At 49.2% G+C, this 22484-nt stretch overlaps 1 protein-coding gene and 3 non-coding genes across 5 annotated transcripts; all 4 read right to left on the reverse strand.

Annotated features, from left to right (window-relative positions):
* Window positions 1-392: 392 nt before the first annotated feature.
* On the reverse strand, window positions 393-466 carry TRNAT-AGU (transfer RNA threonine (anticodon AGU)). The gene has a single exon. It is a non-coding gene; the product is annotated as a tRNA-Thr (tRNA).
* On the reverse strand, window positions 407-22416 carry CTC1 (CST telomere replication complex component 1). Of its 2 annotated transcripts, XM_054456769.2 has the most exons (23): window positions 22341-22416; window positions 17172-17335; window positions 12582-12819; window positions 12221-12432; window positions 11581-11725; window positions 10275-10559; window positions 10048-10176; window positions 9268-9500; window positions 8964-9141; window positions 8668-8868; window positions 7095-7221; window positions 6550-6664; window positions 6092-6416; window positions 5915-6004; window positions 5465-5658; window positions 4736-4824; window positions 4466-4640; window positions 4066-4143; window positions 3464-3608; window positions 3304-3368; window positions 2889-3054; window positions 2665-2791; window positions 407-2482 (listed from the first exon to the last, which is right to left on the reverse strand). In XM_054456769.2, the coding sequence occupies exons 1-23, from the start codon at window positions 22371-22373 to the stop codon at window positions 2343-2345; spliced, it is 3654 nt and encodes a 1217-aa protein (XP_054312744.2). In that variant the 5' UTR covers window positions 22374-22416; the 3' UTR covers window positions 407-2342. The 2 variants fall into 2 exon arrangements, 1 of the variants encoding a protein (XP_054312744.2); XR_008494979.2 differs by lacking the exon at window positions 2889-3054 and having other exon boundaries at window positions 2346-2482; window positions 22341-22400.
* TRNAS-AGA (transfer RNA serine (anticodon AGA)) lies at window positions 766-847 on the reverse strand. Its single transcript has one exon. It is a non-coding gene; the product is annotated as a tRNA-Ser (tRNA).
* Window positions 1149-1222, reverse strand: TRNAI-AAU (transfer RNA isoleucine (anticodon AAU)). The gene has a single exon. It is a non-coding gene; the product is annotated as a tRNA-Ile (tRNA).
* Window positions 22417-22484: the final 68 nt, after the last annotated feature.

Below are 22484 nucleotides of genomic sequence, written 5' to 3' on the forward strand. Positions count from 1 at the left end.
AAAATTATGAGCCACCAAACCCAAAGAAATATAATGAAGAGCCAAACAAAACAAAGTGGCTCAGGTTCTAGGGGACGTCCTAGGGTGGGGAGAGGCCTGGAAGGTGGGCAGCCCCTTCCGTCGAGGGTGGGGCGGCCGCCTGACCCAGTCCACCTGCACCAGTGGGGTGTGGCATCAGTTGAGCAAAGGACCCTTAGGCCTATGCAGCATTTCTGCCCCTAAGTTAGAGAACCACCTTTTAGAGTGGCGATCTCATGGGAGTGGCAGCTCGACTCAGCAGGAAATGTGGGTGCTATGAGTGCAGAACAGAAACTCTTACGCGTTCTGATATAAAAACAACACATGAAGGGATGTGGATTCTGTCGCAAAATCACGCTATTTCAATTGAATAAAGGCACCGCTGGGATTCGAACCCAGGATCTCCTGTTTACTAGACAGGCGCTTTAACCAACTAAGCCACGGCGCCAAAGCCGCTTTACCAATTTCTGAAATTCATCTACAAGAATATAGAGCTAGGAACCCGGACCGAGCTTTTTCAGATCTTTCTAGAACTAATTCGGTAAATCAATTGGCTCTTGCATCACTTGTCCATTCCTCGGATTTCCTTCGATGTCCAAAGAAGTTAATCATAGATTTCAAACCAAAATCATAGATTCTAAATCAAATTCTCGATTCTAGAATTCCTAGATGAGGGGTTTGGAGGGTGCCGACTGGATCATCCCGTCCTGGAGGAGAGAAATATGGTATGTTGAAGAAAAAATACGACGTAGTCGGCAGGATTCGAACCTGCGCGGGGAGACCCCAATGGATTTCTAGTCCATCGCCTTAACCACTCGGCCACGACTACGAAGCTTCTAGTTTTGTTTTCATCCAATGCCTTTCTTACTTCCCTTGACTGACAAACATTTGCCTGCATCAACGCGCTTCCAGGAAAAAAAGACGCGGCGGTTGCACGGGAACCTTCCTTTCACCAGGGTGCCCAGAGACTCCTCCCTTCCAAGCCTTCGGGAGCGCTAGTGATTCAGGGAACAGGAAGCAGTAGGTGCAATGTAATTCTGTTACCAGAAGGCAATTGGCTCCGGGTAGAAACTTCTGGGTAACAGCAGAGGGTTAGAAAACAAAACAAACAAACAAAAATAGCCACCCGCTGGCCCGTACGGGGTTCGAACCCGCGACCTTGGCGTTATTAGCACCACGCTCTAACCAACTGAGCTAACCGGCCAGTTGTTTCCTACCATGCCTCCAATCTTAACATAGGGTATTGCTACCATAAAAGCAGCATAAATCCCAATATATGGGTTTAGCCATGCTCTAAAGGTCTCCCAAACTCGAACAAATCCTAATAGCCAGGAAGAAATGGCCTCCCAGTAACTCTGAAAGATGTGCCTCAGCTCATCTTTCCACCTCTCCACCTATCAGTCCCCAGTAAAGAAATGCGGCAACATCAGCCAAATGCATTGGTATCTCCGAAGAATTGTTCCTAGATCCTCTAATTCTGTGGTTGTGATTTCGGAGCACCTTCTGGTCTCATGGTGTATTGATCAAGGATCTGCCTTAGGCTGGGCCCTCAGGAAACCTACAGGGCTGACCGTAGCCTGGGGCCCTATAGCACAGGCACCCAGAGTCCTCACCTGCCCCTGCTTGTGCCTGGCACTTGCCTCCCCCTACACCTTCTTTGTGCTCGTGAACACCTCTAGGCGTTCATACTTGACTTCCTGCAGGGCCCAGCCTTACTGACTGAGACCATCATAGCTATGCTCTCTGCCTTGCCGCCAACTCCCCAATTTACTTCCTTTACAGACTGACTTTGGTATCATTTCTTCTGCTGGACCAAAAGCTCTTCTCTTCCAAATCACTTTCCACCTTTGGCCCTGGTGGCAAAGGGCTGAAATGATGATGAACGACTAGGAGTTCCTCGGAGGTGGACAACTAGGAGTCAGGAGGCCTGGGACCCCAGAGATGAGTACCAGTGAGAAATGACACCAGAGGGCTTCACTGCAGGTCAATGGGCCTGTCACCATCACCCCACAGCGAGCAAGTCTTTTGTTCCCTCAGCTCCTGCCACAAAGTCAGAACCCAGGTGCTCAGGGCCGCCTGTGAATGCAGGTGCCTTGTCCCAATCAGAGGAAATAAAATATTAATAGTGCCATGATTTCCTGTTGCCACAATTTCGCCAAGGCAGGCTGGCACCAGAACACCAAAGAAGAGAAATTACAGTGGAGTAGCAGTTTGTGAATCTGGAGTCCTTGGTTCAATCACAGAACAAGTTAGGGGGAGGAGCCAGGACCTAGGCCTTCAGGTTTTCAGCAAGGAAGGACTCTCAGGCCATCCTTGCAGTTCAGTTAACAGGAGGAAGCAAGGATCCCCAGAGAGCTGGAGTACTCTGACTCTCGGATAGAAAGGCAGGACAATCGGAGCCTGGGGTTCACATGAGTCAGGAAAGGGAGCTCTCCACACTGGAATCGCTGTAGCCGAGGAGGTTCTGAGGTGAGAAGAGAGGAAAACACACGTCTCAGGCACGTGGCTTTTAGTTCCCACCCACCATTCTCCTCCCTAACTCCAGAAATTCCCCATCAGTCCCTCATCCCTCTTCCTCCCAGGGACCCATCTATCTGTATCACCATGATCCCCGTATCATCATGATCCCCCCATCTCCAACCTTACCTAATGGGACGATCTTAGACGGTTTCCTTTCCAGCTCAAAAGAAAGCACAATAGGACGGAGGACAGAGGGGCTAGTACAAAGTGTCCAGAGGAACATGGTCATGGGCTCGTCAACCCTGGCTGAAGACTAGAAAGAGAAGGTCAAGGTTAACTGGCTCCTAAACCCTCTGCCAAAAGCCCAGGAATTTGGGTATCCGAGTCCCTCCCTCACAGCCACATCACACCTCAAGCTGGGCTCCAGGCCCTGCAAACTGCAAGACCACTCTGCCTGGCACTCGGACGAACTCTAGGAGGGAGGCCCACTCTCTAGGACACAGCCCTAGTGCTGCTGCCACATGGTGATTCCTACAGGTCACCACGGCTTCGGCAGTCCCATCCTCCACCAGGAGCCTATGGGGAGCAGGAGAAAATAAAAACGCCTACAGCAACCCAGGTTGCCAACACCCTGGACCCAACATGCCTCCCTCCCCGCTGTTTGCAGTCTTTGGCTCAAAGATTTAGGAGCTTACCGTCATTCATTCGTTCAAAAAATATTAAGCAATTCTCATGAGCCAGGAATTACGCTAATGTAGAAATTGCAGATAGACAAAGTGGTCTAATAAGTAAATGGCACAATGGGTGCCCGCCTTGTGCTCTCACCTGATGATGGCCTGGCTTACAGCTGTCTGTGTAGGGCAAGTGGGGCCCAGGCGAGTGCACTTTCCCTGGGATGAAGACAGTGGTTGGAAAAGTCCTCTTGGTCCCATCACATCCCTCTGGCACGCCATACCCAGTTCAGCCTGTTCCTTCCCTCCCTTACCTGCCGGCAGATGCTGGTACAATAAGCACACACCCAGAAGAGCTGAAGGCTGAAGACAGAGACGATATGGCAAGAGGTAGTGGCCTGGAATGGGGACTGACCACCCTGCCGAAGTTCAGCCAGGTAGATGTGGGGCAGGGGAATGCTAAATAAATACAGGGAGACAGAGACAGGGGTCAAGATAACAGAACAGACAAAGGGGTTCTGAAAGCAGGGTGGGTCTAAAAGGACTTAGAGGGCATCAGGATGGGGACAGCAGTGGGTTCCATGCGCTCCTAGAAGCCCCATCCCCTCCCCCCTTTTTAATTCCTGATCTCTGATAGTCATTGGTTATTTTTCAGGTTTGAACACCATGATGTTAGCCAAGAAGTATTTGCATGTTAAGACTGAAAAGCCTTCAAAAGCCTAGAACACTAAATGATTCTGGGTACAATGACAGACACAGAGCATTTTTTATTTGGAGTAGAGGAGCTCCTCTGACTCAACACATCTTGTTGGGATTGGAGAAGACTGTAATGATGGCAAAATCTTCAGAACCAGGGACATGTGGGAGATGCAGATGTGAAGCTAGGAAGTTCAGGGGTTGGGGTCTGGGCACTGACCTGATGGTGGTCTCAGGGGGAAAACTCAGGACCTGCACATAAGTGGATGACCGGAAACAACAATAAACGTTGTGAGATCTGCAAGTGGAAGAGGAACAGTGAGTGACCAGGAAGACAAGGCAAATTGGGATAGAAGCTGGGACTCAGAGATCACGCACCACAGAGTGGCCACTCCCCCTGAGGGACATACCCTAGCCATGGCCCTACCAAAGCTAGGGGAAGACTAGGAGGAGGACCAGCCTGCAACACCTCGTGAGGATACTGGGCACAAATGGCAGACTGATATATGGAAAGCTGTATGAAAGAGAAGGGGTCGCTGCAGCAAAGTTAAAGCAGGGGTGAACATTCCAGAAAGCCACATCAGTAGCAAGAGGAGGCAGGTGACACTACACATCTTCACCTGGAAACCCTTTTCTCCAACTGGCTAAAGTGGACCCGGGCTCCTGGAAGGAGTCCTAGTGAGGGAGGCAAGTGTGGGTCTTCTATATATACGTCCAGGTGAGGGGGGAATTCACATTCAGCAGTCTCAAGCGCGACCGTTAGCTTCACACACCTTCTCATGGTCCCCGTGTTCCCTATAGAAGGAAGGTGGGTGTTAGTAGGATCTGTGAAGTCCACAAAGTCCCATCAACTCTATTTCATACCTTCCCCACAAAGGAAGGGTCATTACCCAGTTTCATCCAGAGAGACGCCACAAGGGGTTCACATAGTGTCCGTGACAAAATCTCAGCGGAGAAAGACACCAAGGAATCTGTGAAACTGGAAGGTCAGGGAAATACATTGAGAATGGAGGCACAAGAAAGCACAGAGTGGAGACAGTCAGATCCAAGGCAGAAAATGGAGCTAAAGTATCTGCTAGAACTTCATATATAAAGTCCTGAAAAAACCTGAGCTCTGCCACACTGCACACTAAGAGTGACAGGGCCTATGGGAAAAAGAGGGTTGTGGCAGATCGTTCAAAACCCGCACAAGGTGGCTCGCGCCCCTAAATCCCAGCACTTTGGGAGGCTGAGGTGGGAGCCTCACTTAAGGTCAAGAGCTTGAGACCAGCCTGGCCAACATGGCGAAACCCTGTCTCTACTAAAAATACAAAAAAATTAGCTGGACGTGGTGCCGTGCACCCCTATAATCCCAGCTATTTGGGAGGCTGAAGCGGGATAATCCTTTGAACCAAGGAAGTAGAGGTTTCAGTGAGCTGAGATCAGGCCATTGCACTCCGGCTTAGGCAACAGAGTGAGATTCCGTCTCAAAAAAAAAAAAAAAAAACACCAAACAAACAAAAACAACAATAACAAAAGAAATACCTCCTGCAGCAGAAAATGAAGTCTTCACCAAACCCAGCTAGCTTGGGAGAAGAGAGAGTGGCCAAATTAACCAGAGGGGCTTGGTGGACATTTACTTGTCACTGAGCAGGTCGGTCAGTGAGGATTCAGGCAATGCCTTGTTTGCATCCAGCACATCTTGGATGTCCTGGGAGCTTTCAAGCTCCAGAGTCCAGTTGTCCTGGACAGTGAGGCAGGATGCACAGCCAGCCAACTCCAGAGGACGCCGAGATATGCAGGATGAACCATCCTTCTCAAACAACATTGGTGTCTGCACGGAAACGGGAAGACGACTGCCTGTGAGTGTGTGCTAGTCCAGTGGGAGGTTCACAAAATATTCTGACCCAATTTTGTTCTTTCTGGAGCATGGAGAAGGAAGTGTGTCAACACACACAGGCTTTCTGGTATATCTAAATCCAGCCTTCTTCCAGGAGGCCTAGAGAGTGACCAGGCACTGGCACGTCCTCTTTAGACCCCAACCCCAAAAAAGCTTTCTGGGGAAAGGTATGATGAAGTAGGACACTCACAGGGGGGCCAGGAGCTACAAGTCGGTACACTTGTCCCGGGTGCAAGAACTCAAACCAGCGGACTGAAGAGCCAAAGAAAATGAGGTGAACCTGGGAGGATGGAGAGCAAAGTGCTAGGATCCTAGCCAGAGGCTCAGGGTGCAGGTCAGGTCCTGGGTCCCTGGAGTCCCAGTTTACCTTCTGATCCTTGTCGTCATTTCCCTGGGGCTCGGGCAGCCCCCATCCAGTCCCCTCCTTCCTCTGGGTGCCCCCAAGCCAGCTCCCCAACACACAGAAACTGAGGACGGGCTTGGGCACCTCTGGACTTGCTCCTGGGGGGACACAAAAATTACGCTTCATGAGGGCCTCCTTGTGGCAGAGCAAGAAGAGCCGGCTCTGTCCTAGGTGGGGTCCCTCTGGGCCGGTGGGATCTGTCTGAGGTGTTGAGGGTGTTGCTGAATGAAGGCAGGGTCTGGGCACAGGCAGGATCAGAGCATCAGCCAGAAAGAACTGGACATAGACTCTGTTGGGAGAGACAAGGAATAGATTTCTTAGTGATGCAGGCATTGGGTATTTTGGTCCCCAGCATCGCACTCCTTTCACCAGGCCCTTCCTTCCCCCCAGACTCAAGACAACCATGACCCCAAGGAGCCAACCTGGCCTGCTGCTTCTGGATGAAGCCTGGCATGCTCAGCTCCTTCCAGGAAGGGAAGCTGCTTCTCACATCCCTCTCTACGATCAGCTGAAACCTCTCTGCCCGCACCAGGCAGCCTAGAGGAAGAAAGTTTTCTATTTTGACAAGAAAGGAGACCTGTGGGGTGGGTTGCAAGGCAGACCATCCTACCGGTCTCACTGCCCATCCCAGGCCAGAGCTGCTGCCCAAACATGACATGAAAGCCCACACCTGGCCCCCACCTTAGAGGGGTGACACCTTCTCTCCAAACTAAGAATGTAGGAGACACAGTTGTAATCCTGGAGTGCATGTTAGGGGCTATGGTGGAGAAATGCATGCTGGAAATTCTCGCTAGGGGTCCTCTTGCTCCTGTTCTCTGCCTGCCATACCAGTCTCCCAGAAGTTGTTGATTGACATGTGTCACTTCAGCATCTCTAGTAAATCCCAGCAGACTTTTCCTCCCAGGCTCCCCTGGCTATGAGAACCAACACCCCACTACCATCTTCTTTCCACATCTGAACTCCAAACCTATCAGCCGTGGGTCACTGAGGGGTTGAGAGTGCTTGGCCAGGAGCAGGCAGGGCAGGGAACCACTTTGGTCCCGAAGTTGCAGACAACCTTTATGAGATGAAGCCACCAGAACCCCAAGTAAAACCTGCAAGAAGATGAAGGTTGAGTTATCAAATGTTTATTCCGCAAATACTGAGCATCTACTATTTGCCAGATGCTGTATTACATGGTAAAGCTACAAAATGAACAAAAAAAGACACGTCTCTGGCTTCAAAGAACTTATATTCAAGTGGGGAAGACAGACATAAAAAAAACACACACGCATTCACACATGTAGTAGGAGAAGAGAAAGGGCACAAATAGAGGTTACAGGTAAGAGGCCATGCGGGATCTCAAGGGACACAATGAGACGTTTGATTTTACTTTATATGCACTGGGAGAGGCACGCAAAAAATTTTGCACTTTATATGCACTGGGAGAGGGCGCAGTGGCTCACGCCTGTAATCCTAGCACTTTGGGAGGCCAAGGCAGAAGGATCACTTGAGCTCAGGAGGTGGAGATCAGCCTGGCAACATAGTGAGACCCCATCTCTAAAAATTAAAAAGTGTAAAAATTAACCCAGGCCAGGTGCAGTGGCTCATGCCTGTAATCCCGCAGTTTGGGAGGCTGAGGCAGGCAGATCACTCGAGTCCAGGAATTCGAGACCAGCCTGGGAAACACGGCGAAATCCCGTCTCTACAAAAACACAAAAATTAGCTGGACGTGGTGATGGATGCCTACAGTCCCAGCTACTCAGGAGGCTGAGGTGGGAGGACTGCTTGAGCCCGGGAGGCAAGGTTGCAGTGAGCCAAGATAGTGCCTCTGCACTCTAGCCTGGGTGACAGAGCAAGACTCTGTCCCAAAAAAATAAAAAAATAAAATTAGCCAGGGACGGTGGTGAACGCCCATAGTCTCAGCTACCTGGGAGGCTGAGGTGGGAGGATCACTGGAACCTGGGAGGTCGAGGCTGCAATGAGCCATGACTGCGCTAATGCACTCTAGCCTGGGCTACAGAGCAAGATCCTGTCTCGAAAAAAAGGATTTAAACAAGAGAGTTCTGTAATACAAGTTTCATTTTTTTTTAAACTTCCTTTTTTTTCCTGAGTCTTGCTCTGTTGCCCCGGCTGGAGTGCAGTGGTGTGATCTTGGCTCCCTATACTCTTGACCTCTCAGGCTCAAGCGATCCTACCTCAGCCTCCTGAGTAGCTGGGACCACAGGCACATGCCACCACACCTAATTAAAACAACTTTTTTGTAGCAACAAGGTCTCTCTACCCAGGCTGGGTCTCAAACTCCTGGGCTCTAGTGATCCTCATGCCTTAGCTTCCCAAAGTGTTGCAATTACAGGCATGAGCCACTGTGCCTGGCATATCCCCCTTTTTAGTTGCTGCAGAGAGAATGAATTGGAAGGGCCAACAACAGATGAAGTGGTCTGCTTAGAAGGCTAGTGTAGTCAAAATGACAAAAAAATGATAGTAACCGAGACTAGGGTCGTGGCAATAAGGATGACAAAAAAAGGAAGTCCCCTGAGCCCTGCTAGGGTCCCCCTTACCTGGGCTGGGTGGAAGGCAGAGGGCAGCAGACAGAGCCAGGACCAAGCCAGGCGGCGATTGAGTTGGCAGCTGGGCAGGTGGGAGGCCTCCGGGAGGGGCAGAAGGGCCTCAGGGTCAAAGGAGGCCCAGGCCTCACGCTGTCCTTCCTCTTTCAGAGCGGCCAGAGTGGGGAAGGAGGAGGGAGTCTGCAGCCGAGTGTACTGTCAAGGAGGGAAGAGAAATCGGGTGTGTGTGTCCCATGGGCCCCAGGTGTCCTCCAGTGTTCTGCCACCATCCTTCCCCCACATCCTCATACTTTCTGGAGGGGACAGTGATGTGGCTCTTCAAGGATCTCATTGTGTGCATTCCGAACAGGGCTGCCTGGCGGAGCTAGAAGATCCAGGGTAGGAGCCAGGAGTTGCAGTCCCAGGCTGGGGCTCCCAGGAGAGGAATGTTGCAGGAACTGGTGGTGTCTCAGCACATGGGGACACAGCCTTGGCCAGGAAAAGCAGCGCAGTCACCTCCCCTGGAGAGCCTGCCTCTTCAAGAATCCTGCTCTCCTTGCCAAGGAAGTGTGCTGCTCCCGCTGCCTCCCCACCCTGGGCCCTCAGCCTCCTCACTTGCCAGCCAGCTCCTCCAGGGCCTTGGTAGCCCACAGGTAGAGGGGAAGTCCTAACTGACGTTCCCACACCAACTGCTCGTACAGGGAGGCCCCGTAGGCTTGACGGGATGAGTGAGTCCCAGGCTTCTGACGAGAGAAGCTTTGAAGCAGAACGGCGCCACGGAGGCAGGGGGCGAGCACTGGCCTTCTTGTCCCCCCTCCCACCGACTGGAGCAGGTGAACATCCTGGAGCTGGGGGAAAGCAGAGAAAATGAAAAATAGGAGATGAAGCCCCCAACTCAATGAACCCAGGCAAAGTTAACTGCACTTTGCCACTGCCTGGGTTCCGGGAAGACGGAAAGCAATTTCTCCCACGTGGGCTGGCCTCACTTTCCATGACAACCCACTCCCGCTGCGGTCAGCCTTCATCTCCCATGAGCGCCAATCAGTCTTGCCGCGGGCTGGGTGGCTCCTGCATGAACAGACATGGCTGAGGCTTCTCACCAGGTCGCCTGAGATCATCCCGGCCCCAGATCTGTGCTTCAGCCATCTCCTCCTCCAGCTGAAAGGCCCTTCTGTGAAGGAGATGCCCTGGCCACAACTCCTCCTCACAGTGCCCAAGACTCTACTCCTTTTTGATTTAAACTTCTGTCCAAGTTATCCTTAGCAAAAGTGCCCCCCTAACACACACTTTTTATTTCTATATTTCTATATAAGCACCCTGCTGCAGAAAAGGAGCCCATGAAGGTAAGAGAAGCTGCAGAGGTCTCTTTTTGTTATCAGCCCTGATCTCACATACCTGCAGACACGCTCCAGGTCGCATCACCCGCCTGAGGCCACGGAACTGCTGGTAGGCAAGGCAGAGCCCCAGCTGCCCATCCAGCTCATAGAGGCCAGCGGGCTCATTCAACACGCCAGTGACCGCTCCCTGCAAACAGGCCGAGGTCCAGTTGACCACTATTTTCTTCCTCTTTGAAGACCCACATTTCCGGCCCCTCAAGCTCTAGGATCTCTCCCTGTGCTCACCGAATAGGATAGGAGTCTAGAATACCGGGCAAGACCTTCTGGATCCTTCTTGTCCTCCGAATTGCTGGGCGTGGGGAGTGGCTTGGGGTCAGCCTCTAAGAGGGGTCCTTCCAGCTCCAGTTCCAGCTCCTGCACACATTCTGGTTTCAGCAGCAACAGACGGGAGGACTGACTGGTCATCCACACATGCTGGCGCTGGCCACGGATCTTGGACACTCGCAATTCTGTGAGCACACAGGCCGTACCAGGCCGAAGGACTCTGTGCCACACCAGCTGGGCAGGGACCTGGCTTGTGCAGAGACAAGCAATGTGACACAAGAGACCCCAAAACTCCCACTCTGCCAGAGTCCCTTTCCCTCACGATTTGAACTCAGAGACCTGCCCCCTGTGAGTCTCTACTCACCTCTCCATCTTCCCTATGTCTGCCAACTAAATCTCAGCGTCTCTCCTCTCCCACAGGAGATGCCAAATATTTCCAGACCACTTCCCCAACACACAAACCATCCCTAAAACTTCCTTCAAAATACATAAATATTCCACTGAGAAAAGTGTGCCCTATCCCGCCCCATAACACACAAACAACATTCATTCATGTAATCAATATGTATTGAGTATATATGTATCCAGTATTGTGACTGATGTCAAGGGAAGTATGACAAACTGTTCTTCTCCAACATAGTAAGGCCCTATTTCTACAAAATACATATTTTTTTAAATTTTTATAAAAAGGAAAAGAAACATTATTCAGATACTTATATGTCATAAAACAATGGTTAGAATAAAAATTAATGATTTACAATTTCTACCTTGGGTACTATGCTCAGTACCTGGGTAAAGGGATCAATCCTACCCCAAACCTCAGAATCACAAAATATACCCAGTTAATAAACTTGCACATGTACCTCATGAGTCTAAAAGTTGAAATTATAAAAATAAAATTGTACTAGTTGATGCAAAAAGAGTCAACAGTAAGTACCAAGTTTTTTGTTTGTTTGTTTGTTTTCTTAATGCCCGTATTCAATGCCTCAATGGTGTTAAGATGAACGATTTCTTTGGTCATCTCCACAAGTCAGCGTGGCAGTTTTTTAAAAGGTCGCTTACAATCTAAAAGCTGTGTGCTCAAGTGAGTTGCACAGCAGGAAAGTCTACTCCCTAACTCTGTGCACAAACATTTCCTGGAATCTTCTCCCAACAGCGCTATTCCAGAAAACAGCTCTCCCCAGCTGTCCCCCTTTCCTACGTGGTCCTCCTATGATGTTATCTTTCCCTCCCTCACTTCCACGGCTGAAATGACCCCAATCCTCACCTGCACGATGACAGACACGTGGGTCACAGCTGGGTGTGATCTACCAAGAGACAGGATGAAGTAGGCCTTCTGTTTACTTTTCACCAGAGCACTCAATCGAACTAGATTCCCAGCCAGGTTTCGCTGCACACCTCTGAGCTTGTTTCTAAGAAGGAAGAAAAAGCCCTGTAATCCCAGCTACTCAGGAGGCTGAGGGAGGAGAATCACTTGAACCCAGAAGGCAGAGGTTGCAGTGAGCTGAGATCGCGCCATTGGACTCCAGCCTGGGCAGCAGGAGTGAAACTCCGTCTCAAAAAAAAAAAAAAAAAAAAAAAAAAGCAGCAGTCATCTTTATTTCTCTTCTTTCACCCTATAAATGCTGTCCCTTCCACAGTAAAGAATAACCTGGTAGTGATACAAAATGTCCATAGCCCAAAGCTAGGTGTGCCAAAAACCTTCAAAATTCTCTCGCCCTTAGGTAAGGCACAGATCCCTTGAAAACCCCTTCTCTTTACCTTCTTAATATTCAAAGCCCACCATTCCCTTGATTTGGAACATTCAGTCTAAATTACTATCAATGCCCTTCTTTCTCTCCCTCCACTGACCCAGCATCATCCTCCAGTTTCACAGCGCCCCCGCCATGCCTAGAGGGGGAAATTACCTGAGCCTGAGCAGGCGGGAAGCACTCTCTGGGTAGAGGACAGGGATAGGCGTGACAGGGCCAGGACTGACGGTCAAAGGAAACACTGGCACAGGGGCATCCCACAGCTCCAAGTGCCCTTCCCCTGAGGAATTCCACCTGGCAGGAGGGAGGTAACTCCAACAGGGGAACAGAAAAAGATGGCCCAACCAAGAAAGGTCCAGGTCTATGAGCTAAAAAAGACCAAGAGCAAGGGTTAATCAGGACCTTAGCATCCTATCCACCCACCTCCCCGTTTGTTTCCTCAGAGACTTAATTGCCTTGATCCTTGGACACCATTCTTGTCAGGATCTGAGGCATCTGACCTTTACCTTCCACTCACCTCACAGCTCAGGACGCCAGTGTTATCTCTCACATAGAGGCTTCCATTCCTGCACTCTTGTTCCAAGTCCGCCGATAGGTCTGTTAGTGTCCCTAAAAGTAACAGCTGCTCTCGGGGCAGGGGGTTCCCATTTGGTCCAGCCTCTTGGGCCCAGGCCTGGTATGCACTACTGCTCCAGGACAGGTGGCTGCAGCATGGGAGACGCTGGTGAGTCTTGAGGTCCTGTACTGAGACGAAGCTGTAGAATGAAGAGAACAGAGGTCCTGCAAAGCCAGGTCCAAGCCTACTAAGGCAACCCTCAACCCTGATAAACCCTCAAGAGCCCAGGGAAAGGTTGCAGGGAACATGGACTAAGAGGTGAGTTTGACTGATTAAAGGGGTAAAACCTGGGGCTAAAGGCCTAAGAAAATAAGGATGGGGGCCGGGCGCAGTGGCTCACACCTGTAATCCTAGCACTTTGGGAGGCTGAGGCGGGTGGATCACCTGAGGTCAGGAGTTTGAGACCAGCCTGGCCAACATGGTGAAACCCCATCTCTACTAAAAATACAAAAAATTAGCCGGGCATGGTGGTGTGCACCTGTAATCCCAGCTTCTTGGGATGATGAGGCTGAAGAAATGCTTGAACCCAGGAGATGGAGGTTGCAGTGAGCCGAGTTCATGCCATTGCACTCCAGCTTAAGCAAAAGAGTGAGACTCTGTCTCAAAAAAAAAAAAAAGGAAAAAGAAAATAAGGATGGGATTTGAGTCCAATTCTGCGCTGAATAGTATCTTCAACAAGATGGTGCCAGGGAGAGGACCCAGAGAAATGAAGTATGAATGCATGAGGGGCCTGAGGAAATGAATGTGTGGGGAGAACACTTTGTAAGTAACAAAGGCAATTCTCTTGAAAGCATCTCAGCTCTTAGCTCCAGAGAGAACTTAATGGGACCACTTAGGCATCTAACGGCCCAACTACAATGACCCCAGCCAAGTTCCTTTCTAGTCTAGAATAGCACAGTACTAGAGACTAGGGGAGAAGCTGAGGCTGAGATGTGGGTGTTGGATGTGATACAAATAATAGTTAAATTATCAAAGTTGTGATAAATTCACCTTTTTGTAATACCATTATTCTCACTTGCTTGCATTCCCGATTTTTTTTTTTTTTTTTTTTTTTTTTTGAGACAGAGTCTCACTCTTTCGCCCAGGCTGGAGTGAAATCAAGACTGAAATCTTGAACGCTCTCCAGATGGGGTTTCACCATGTTGGCCAGGATGGTCTCAAACTCCTGACCTCAAGTGATCCATCTGCCTCAGCCTCCCAAAGTGCTGGGATTACAGGCATGAGCCACTGTGCCCGGCCCCATGATTTTTTTTAAGTGGAAATGAAAAGGATCGAGTTACAAAACATCACAATTAATCCTCCCTGTTGGACTCAAGAACATTATGCACAAATTAGTATTAAAGAGAGAGAATGCTGTTCTAGAAAGCCACTCCCCTTCTGCATCTGCTCTCCTTCCCTGACAGCTTTGGAGAAGACATAAGGCAAAGACAGAAACTAATACCTGTTGGCCCCTGCCTTGCATGCTATACTATACTGAGTCTGGTCAGGCTCAATATTGAATTTTCTTCACCTCAAAACCCTGTAAACACCACCAATGGGGAAACTCAGAGGCTCAGGTACACAGAGGCATGGGTGGCAAAGCTAGATGTGCCTCATTCAAAAGTCCATGTTCTTTCTCTGTGTTTTCTTACTTATCTGAAGGCCCAGGAAAAAGCAACCAGAGAGAACTGTCTCTTTTTTTTGAGACAGAGTCTCACTCTGTCGCCCAGACTGGAGCGCATTGGCGTGATCTCGGCTCACTGCAACCTCCGCCTGCCGGGTTCAAGCAATTCTCCTTTCTCAGCCTCCTGAGTAGCTGGGACTACAGGCATGTGCCACCATGCCTAGCTAATTTTTTGTATTTTTAATAGAGACAGGGTTTCACCATGGTGGCCAGGCTGGTCTCGAACTCTTGACCTTGTGATCCGCCCGTCTCAGCCTCCCAAAGTGCTAGGATTACAGGCGTGAGCCATCGCGCCCAGCCAAAAAAAGTAATCTTAAGTGTTATGGACGTGGACAAGAATTATAGGAAAAGAAAGGAAAAACAGTCCAGTGAAATAAAATGATAAAAAGGAAAAAAAAAAAAAAAAAAACCGGGTACAAGTACCCTCAGAAATTACTTTGGAATTAGGCCAAGCGCAGTGGCTCATGCCTGTAATCCCAGCACTTTGGGAGGCCGAGGTGGGAGGATCACCTGAGGTCAGGAGTTTGAGACCAGCCTGGCCAACATGGTGAAACCCCGTCTCTACCAAAAACACAAAATTAGCCAGGCGTGGTGGCGAGCGCCTGTAATCCCAGCTATTCAGGAGGCTGAGGCAGAATTGCTTGAATCTGGGAGGCGGAGGTTGCAGTGAGCAGAGATCACGACACTGCACTCCAGCCTGGGCCACAAGAGCGAAATTCCATCTCAAAAAAAAAAAAAAAGAAATTACTTTGGAATTAATGTAACAAAATATCATTTAATGCCTACCAAATAGGCAAAAATAAATAAAAATAATTTTTTAACCAAGGTAAACACAGGCTCAAGATATGTATATATACTATTGGCCAGGCGGGGTGGCTCATGCCTGTAGTCCCAGCACTCTGGGAGGCTGAGGTGGGCGGATCACCTGAGGTCAGGAGTTCAAGACCAGCCTGGCCAACATGGCAAAACCCCATCTCTGCAAAAATACAAAAACTAGCCAGGTGTGGTGGCAGGCACCTGTAATCCCAGCTTCTTGGAAGGCTGAGACAGGAGAATCGCTTGAACCTGGGAGGTGGAACTTGCAGTGAGCCGAGATGATGCCATTGCACTCCAGCCTGGATGACAGAGCAAGACTCCATCTCAAAGAACAAACAAACAACCACAAACAAAAAAAGAAGTATAATGTTAAGCACAAAAAGCAGGCAGGGGCTGGGTGCAATGGTTCACACCCGTAATCCCAGCACTCTGGAAGACCGAGACGGCAGATCACCTGAGGTCAGGAATTGGATACCAGCACGGCCAGTGGTGCAACCCCATCTCTACTAAAAAATACAAAAATTAGCTGGTGTGGTGGCACATAGTCCCAGCTACTCAAGAGGCAGGAGAATCACTTGAACCCAGGAGGCAGAGGTTGCAGTGGGCTGAGATCATGCCACTGCACTCCAGCCTGGGCAACAGAATGAGACTGTCTCAAAAAAAGAAAAAAAAAAAAAAAGCAGGCCAGGCACGGTGGCCCATGCCTATAATGCCAACACCTTGGGAGGCCACGGTAGGACTGCTTGAGCCTAGGGGTTCGAGACCAGTGTGGCATGCATCTGTGGTCCTAGCTATGTGGGAGGCTGAGGCAGGAGAATTGCTTGAGCCCAGGAGGTAAAGGCTGTGAGCCGTGTTTGCACCACTGCACTAGAGCCTGGCGGACAGAGTGAGACCCTGTCTCAAAAAAAAATAAATAAATAAAGCAAATCACAGAGGGTATTTACATAGGGTACGGTAACATTTATTTAAAGTCTACACGTATGCAAAACTCTACATTATATTGCTTAAGGATAGATGCATGTGTAGTAAAAATATTAAAATATTTATTGGAATAATATATCCCATCTCCAAGATAGTGATTACTTTTTTTTTTTTTTTTTAATATGGAGTTTCGCTCTTGTTGCCTAGCTGGAGTGCAATGGTGCGATCTCAGCTCACTGCAACCTCCGCCTCCCGGGTTCAAGCGATTCTCCTGCCTCAGCCTCTGAGTAGCTGGGGATTGCAGGCGCCCACCACCATGCCCGGCTAATTTTTGTAATTTTTTTAGTAGAGACGGTGTTTCAGCATGTTGGCCAGGCTGACCTCGAACTGCCGACCTCAGGTGATCCACTTGCCTCGGCCTCCCAAAGTGTTGGGATTATAGGCATGAGCCACTGCGCCTGGCCAATAGTGATTACTTCTATGAGGAGATAAATAGGTTTCTTTTGCAGGACTTTATGACGTCATGGCCTCTAATATGTTAATAAACCCTATGACTCTCCCAGAGAAGTTTATCATATTCAATGTCCCTCACACTTACTTAGCTATGAACCCCTTTTCTTGTGCTTTACTAACATTACCTAGAACACTTTTGGAAATGATAGTGTAGAAAAAAAAAACATATATATATATACACATAAACACACTCTCGGAAGCCCTAAAACTCACATCTTAAACACAATGGTCTGCACTTGGTAATGTCAAACAGCTCTCTGCATCTTTGTTTCCTAATACACAAAATAAAGATAACACCAGCCTCTTCCCCACTTTGAGAGTTCTTTTTCCAAATTTTCCTTCTCTCTTCCCCTCTTCCTCTCCTTTTCTTTAATCTAAAGCCAATTCGGGAGAACTTTAGGAAAAGGAAAGCTTGATAGTGTTAGAACAGAAAAGCTCTGCAGAAGGGGTATGTTTAGACGACCTTGTCCTCTGCTCACTCTCTCACTTGCCTTTTTTCTAACTATAGAACCTTACTTTTCAATCCTGAATTCAATATCCGCCCCTGCCCAGCCCCCGCAACCACCACCTCTCCTTACCTATAGCTGAGGGGCAGTGTAGAACCTTGGTTCCTTCCCTGGGACAACCAGACAGTCTTCACACAATCAATTATCAATGGAGTCAACTGGACATTAGGCTCCTTGACAGCTGGACACAGGGTCTTCTGGATGAAGACCTGAGCATCCTCAAGCCAGGCTTGTTCCTGAGGAAAGTGAATTTAGTTAAAACATCTTGACTATCCGGCCCACCAAGGAAACTTGGGAAGAATAAAGGACTAGAAAAAAATATCCAGGCTGGGTGCAGTGGCTCACGCCTGTAATCCCAACACTTTGGGAGGCTGAGGCAGGTGGATCACTTGAGGTTGGGAGTTCGAGACCAGCCTGACCAACATGGTGAAACCCTGTCTCTACTAAAAACACAAAATTAGCCGGCGGTGGTGGTGCGCACTTGTAATCCCAGCTACTTGAGAGGCTGAGGCAGGAGAATTGCTTGAACCCGGGAGGTGGAGGTTGTGGTGAGCCAAGATCGAGCCATTGCACTCCAGCCTGGGCAACAAGAGCGAAACTCCGTCTCAAAAAAAAAGAAAAGAATATCCAGAGGGCACATGAAATGAAGATCAAAAGTAAAGGAGTTTAGAACTTGAAGAAACCTTAAAAGTCTTAGTCCAGCCATACCGTAGACAGCTGACCATCCAGCTTTGGTCTTGCCCCTTTCTCTAACAAACTTGTACTCATGCCATCTTACATGGAATCTGGTTCTAAAGTCAGTACGTTGAAGAGCAAGAATGGACAAAAACATTGTTGAACAATCCTTTAAACTGTTCATAAAGAATAGGACAGGCTGGGTGCAGTGGCTCACGCTTGTAATCCCAGCACTTTGGCAGGCCAAAGCGGGTGGATTGCTTGAGTCCAGGAGTTCAAGAACAGCCTGGACAACACGGCAAAATCATGTCTCTACAAAAATACAAAAAGCCAGGCGTGGTGGCACATGCCTGTGGTTCCAGCTACTCGGGAGGCTGAGGTGAGAGGATCACCTGAGCCTGGGGCGGTTGAAACTTCAGTGAACCCGGATGGCGCTACTGCACTCTGGCCTGGGTGACAGATGAGACGCTGTCTCAAAAAAACCAAAACCAAAAACGAATAAGACATAGTGCCATACTATGTATAAGCACCTAATAGTGGACAGTACATAAAAAGGACATAGGCGGAGTATAATTTTTAATCATCTCCTTTTTTAATTCAAATGTATACATTTCCCACAAGCTAAATATATGCAAGATACAACCTCACTTGATTTGTTTCCTGTTGTCTTTTCAGCTAAGGTGTGGGCTTTCTGAGGAGGATATGGACTATCTTTGTATACCAGACACAGATTCTGGACACACAGTTGCCATTATATGTAGATAACTTTAGGGAAAAGGACCAGTTTGGCCTACTCCCATTGCTAGACAGCTTTAACACACTTGGCAATAGGCCCTTTAGCCTTCTCCCTTAATGCTACTTCTAAGCCATTACAGCTCCTTCCCTGGTCCTCTAAGGCTCATATATTAACATCCTGGTCAATCTCTCACAATCTCTTTTTTTTTTTTTTGGAGATGGAGTCTTGCTCTGTCACCCAGGATGGAGTGCAATGGAGAGATCTCGGCTCACTGCAACCTCTGCCTCCTGGGTTCAAGCGATTCTCCTGTCTCAGCCTCCCAAGTAGCTGGGATTACAGGCATCCACCACCACGCCCGGCTAATTTTTTATATTTTTAGTAGAGACGAAGTTTCACCATGTTGGCCAAGCTGGTTTCAAACTCCTGAACTCAAGTGATCCGCCCGCCTCGGCCTCCCAAAGTGCTAGGATTACACACGTGAGCCACCGCGCCTGGCCTTTCACATTCTTCTAATCTTAAGGAGCTTGAAAAGAGCTAGAAAAGCCAGTCTTCCATGGAATCAACCTAAATGCACATCAACAGTAGACTGAATAAAGAAAATGTGGTACATATACACCACGGAATACTATGCAGCCATAAAAAAGAATGAGATCATGTTCTCTGCTACAACATGGATGCAGTTGGAGACCACTATCCTTAGCAAACTAACCCAAGAACAGAAAACCAAATACTGCATGTTTGTTCCCACTTATAAGTGGGAGCTAAATAACGAGAACACATGAACACAAAGAGGGAAATAACAGACACTGGGGCCTACTTGAGGGTGGGAAGAGAGAGATTGGAAAAAATACCCATCAAGTACTATGCTTAGTACAGGGGGTGACGAAATAATCTCTATACCAAACCCCCATGACATGAGGTTACCTACATAATAAACCTGCGCACGTCCCCCTGAATCTAAAATAAAAGTTAAAAGGAAAAAAAAAAGTCTTCAAGTTCTAGATGTCTTCAGCATCCTTGTGGACAGCCCTACCACTGACCTTCAGCCCACTTCAGCCACACACTCATTCATGGTCACAGTTGTGGAAAGCAGACCAAATCACCATTCAGAGTTGCCCCACCAGTCTAAGCAAAGTTCCGACTCTCACACTTTTTGTCTTCCTCTCCCAGTATTCTTTTGTAGTTCCTGTTTCTCGGATGGCCTATCCTTTGCTTGGTGCACTGAATACTATTGTCTCTCAAAGTGATCCCATGGCCTCAAGGTAAAATTACCTAAGTTTTGTTAAAAACGCAAATTCATGTTTTCATCTACTGAGTAAAAATGGAGCAGACTGGATGTTGTGGCTCTCGACCGTAATCCCAGCACTTTGCGGGGGCCAAGGTGGATCACTTGAGCCCAGTAGTTCACCACTAGCCTGGGCAACAAGGCAAAGACCCCTCTCTACAAAAAAGAAAAATTAGCTGGGCATGGTGGCTCGTGCCTGTAGTCCCAGCTACTCAGGAGGCTGAGGTGGGAGGATCACCTTAGCCTGGGAAGGTTGAGACCCGCCTGGGCAACATGGTGAAACTCTAAAACAATTCAAAATTAGCCGGGTTAGCCGGGCGTGGTAGCACACGCCAGTAGTCCCAGCTACTTGGGAGGCTGAGGTAGGAGGATCGCTTGAGCCCAGGGAGGTCGAGGCTGCAGTGAGCCATGATGGTGCCACTGCACTCTAGCCTGGGTGACAGAGGAAGACCTTGTTTCCAAAAAAAAAAAAAAAAAAAAGGCCAGGCGCGGTAGCTCACGCCTGTAATCGCAGCACTTTGGGAGGTGGAGGTGGGCGGATCACGAGGTCAGGAAATCGAGACCATCCTGGCTAACATGGTGAAACCCCGTCTCTACCAAAAATACAAAAAATTAGCCGGGCGTTGTGGCGGGCGCCTGTAGTCCCAGCTACTCGGGAGGCTGAGGCAGGAGAATGGAGTGAACCCTGGAGGCGGAGGTTGCAGTGAGTCGAGATCGCATCACTGCACTCCAGGCTGGGCGACAGATTGAGACTCCGTCTCAAAAAAAAAAAAAAAGGAGGGGGGAAGACCCAGATTAATACAGGCTGAAGTTTAAGAACACAATATGCTTTCCCACAATTATCTCAACCACTGCATGGGTTTAACAGACATGGCCAGATGATGATTGTTCCTGTATGTCTACTTGAGCTGAGATCTCGTTCCTGAGCTTTAGTCCTATCCATCTGCCAGACTCTCCATGGCCAATCCACAGGCAGCACACATGCCCAATACTGAACTTTCCACAAAACCCTCTCCTTTTCTAGAACCCTTCTAGTGTTATGTTCACTAACTTAACAAATAGTACCCTTAATCAAATAGTTGTTCTATCCTGAAACCTAGATGTCCTCCTTAACTCCTTCCTTTCCCTACATAGGTCCCAGTCCTGGCTGGGTGCGGTGGCTCACGCCTGTAATCCCAGCACTTTGGGAGGCCCAGGCGGGCAGATCACGAGGTCAGGAGATCGAGACCATCTTGGCTAACATGGTGAAACCCCGTCTGTACTTAAAAAAAAGAAAAAAAATACAAAAATGAGCTGGGCATGGCGGTGCGTGCCTGTATGCCTGTAATTCCAGCTACTCGGGAGGCTGAGGCAGAAGAATTGCTTGAACCTGGGAGGCAGAGGTTGCAGTGAGCCGAGATCACGTCACTGCACTCCAGCCTGGTGACAAAGCTAGACTCTGTCTCAAAAAAAAACACACACACACACACACACACACCCCCCCCAATCCTTTAGATTGTATTTTCTTAACATCTTATTTATTTATTTATTATTTATTTATTTATTTGAGATGGAGTCTGACTCTGTCGTCCAGGCTAGAGTGCAGTGGTGCGATCTCGGCTCACTGCAACCTCCACTTCCCTGGTTCAAGCGATTCTCCTGCCTCAGCTTCCTGAGCAGCTGGGATTACAGGCGTGTGCCACCACACCCAATTACCCTCATGTTAAAGTCGCTGCTTAGCAAGAGGTACAAAACTGTCAGCTCTGACCCCTCCACCACCACCCAGTTGAACTTCTGAATTTTTCAGACACCTGTTCTGTCCTCCTGCCTTTGAACATGTGTTTGCTTCCGTCCTGAAACCCCTTCCGGCGCTTTTTTTTTTTTTTTTGACAGAGTCTCCCTCTGTTGCCCAGGCTGGAGTGCAGTGGCACAATCTCAGGTCACTGCAGCCTCCGTCTACCCGGTTCAAGCGATTCTCCTGCCTCAGCCTTCTGAGTAGCTGGAATTACAGGTGCGCGCCACCACGCCCGGCTAATTTTTGTATTTTTAGTAGAGATGGGGTTTCACCATGTTGGTCAGGCTGGTCTCGAACTCCTGACCTCAAGTGATACGCCCGCCTCCGCCTTCCACAGTGCTGGATTACAAGCGTGAGCGGGCCACCACACCCGGCCCCTTTCGGCGCTTTTTGCCTTCTACACGCACTTCGGGTCTCAGACGCTTTTTCTTATTATGGTTGCCCTTTTCCCCTACAGCTCCGTCAAGGGTCTTCTCCAGGAACCCACAGCCCCATAGTTCCCCCATTAACCTGCTCCTGGTTTCCCACCAGGCTTAAACCCTAGAGAGTGAACGGAGACCAGTTTAAGGCTCACAGCGGGCGCCGCGTGAATGAGGAAATAAACATTCGCAGAACCAGTAAGAGGTAGGAGCGGACCGACTCACAACCCCCTCACCCATGGGCCGGACGCGGCCAGCGAGCCCAAAGAGACAAGACAGAAGAAATAGGAAGAGAAAGAATATCTGTGACAAACAGGAAAAAAGGAACAAGGGACGTAACAGCAGCACTCACGGAGGAAGGGACCTGGGCCCGGCCAGCCGCCATGATGCGCCGGAGCTCCGCCCCCGGGAGGGGCAGGTGCTCGCTTGGGGGTGGGGGTGGGGGTGGGGCTGGGAGTGGGGGGGGCGCTCGGTGACGTCACCGGTGAGCGGGTTT

The sequence above is a fragment of the Pongo pygmaeus genome, chromosome 19 (assembly GCF_028885625.2).
Source record: "Pongo pygmaeus isolate AG05252 chromosome 19, NHGRI_mPonPyg2-v2.0_pri, whole genome shotgun sequence".
Taxonomy (NCBI): domain Eukaryota; kingdom Metazoa; phylum Chordata; class Mammalia; order Primates; family Hominidae; genus Pongo; species Pongo pygmaeus.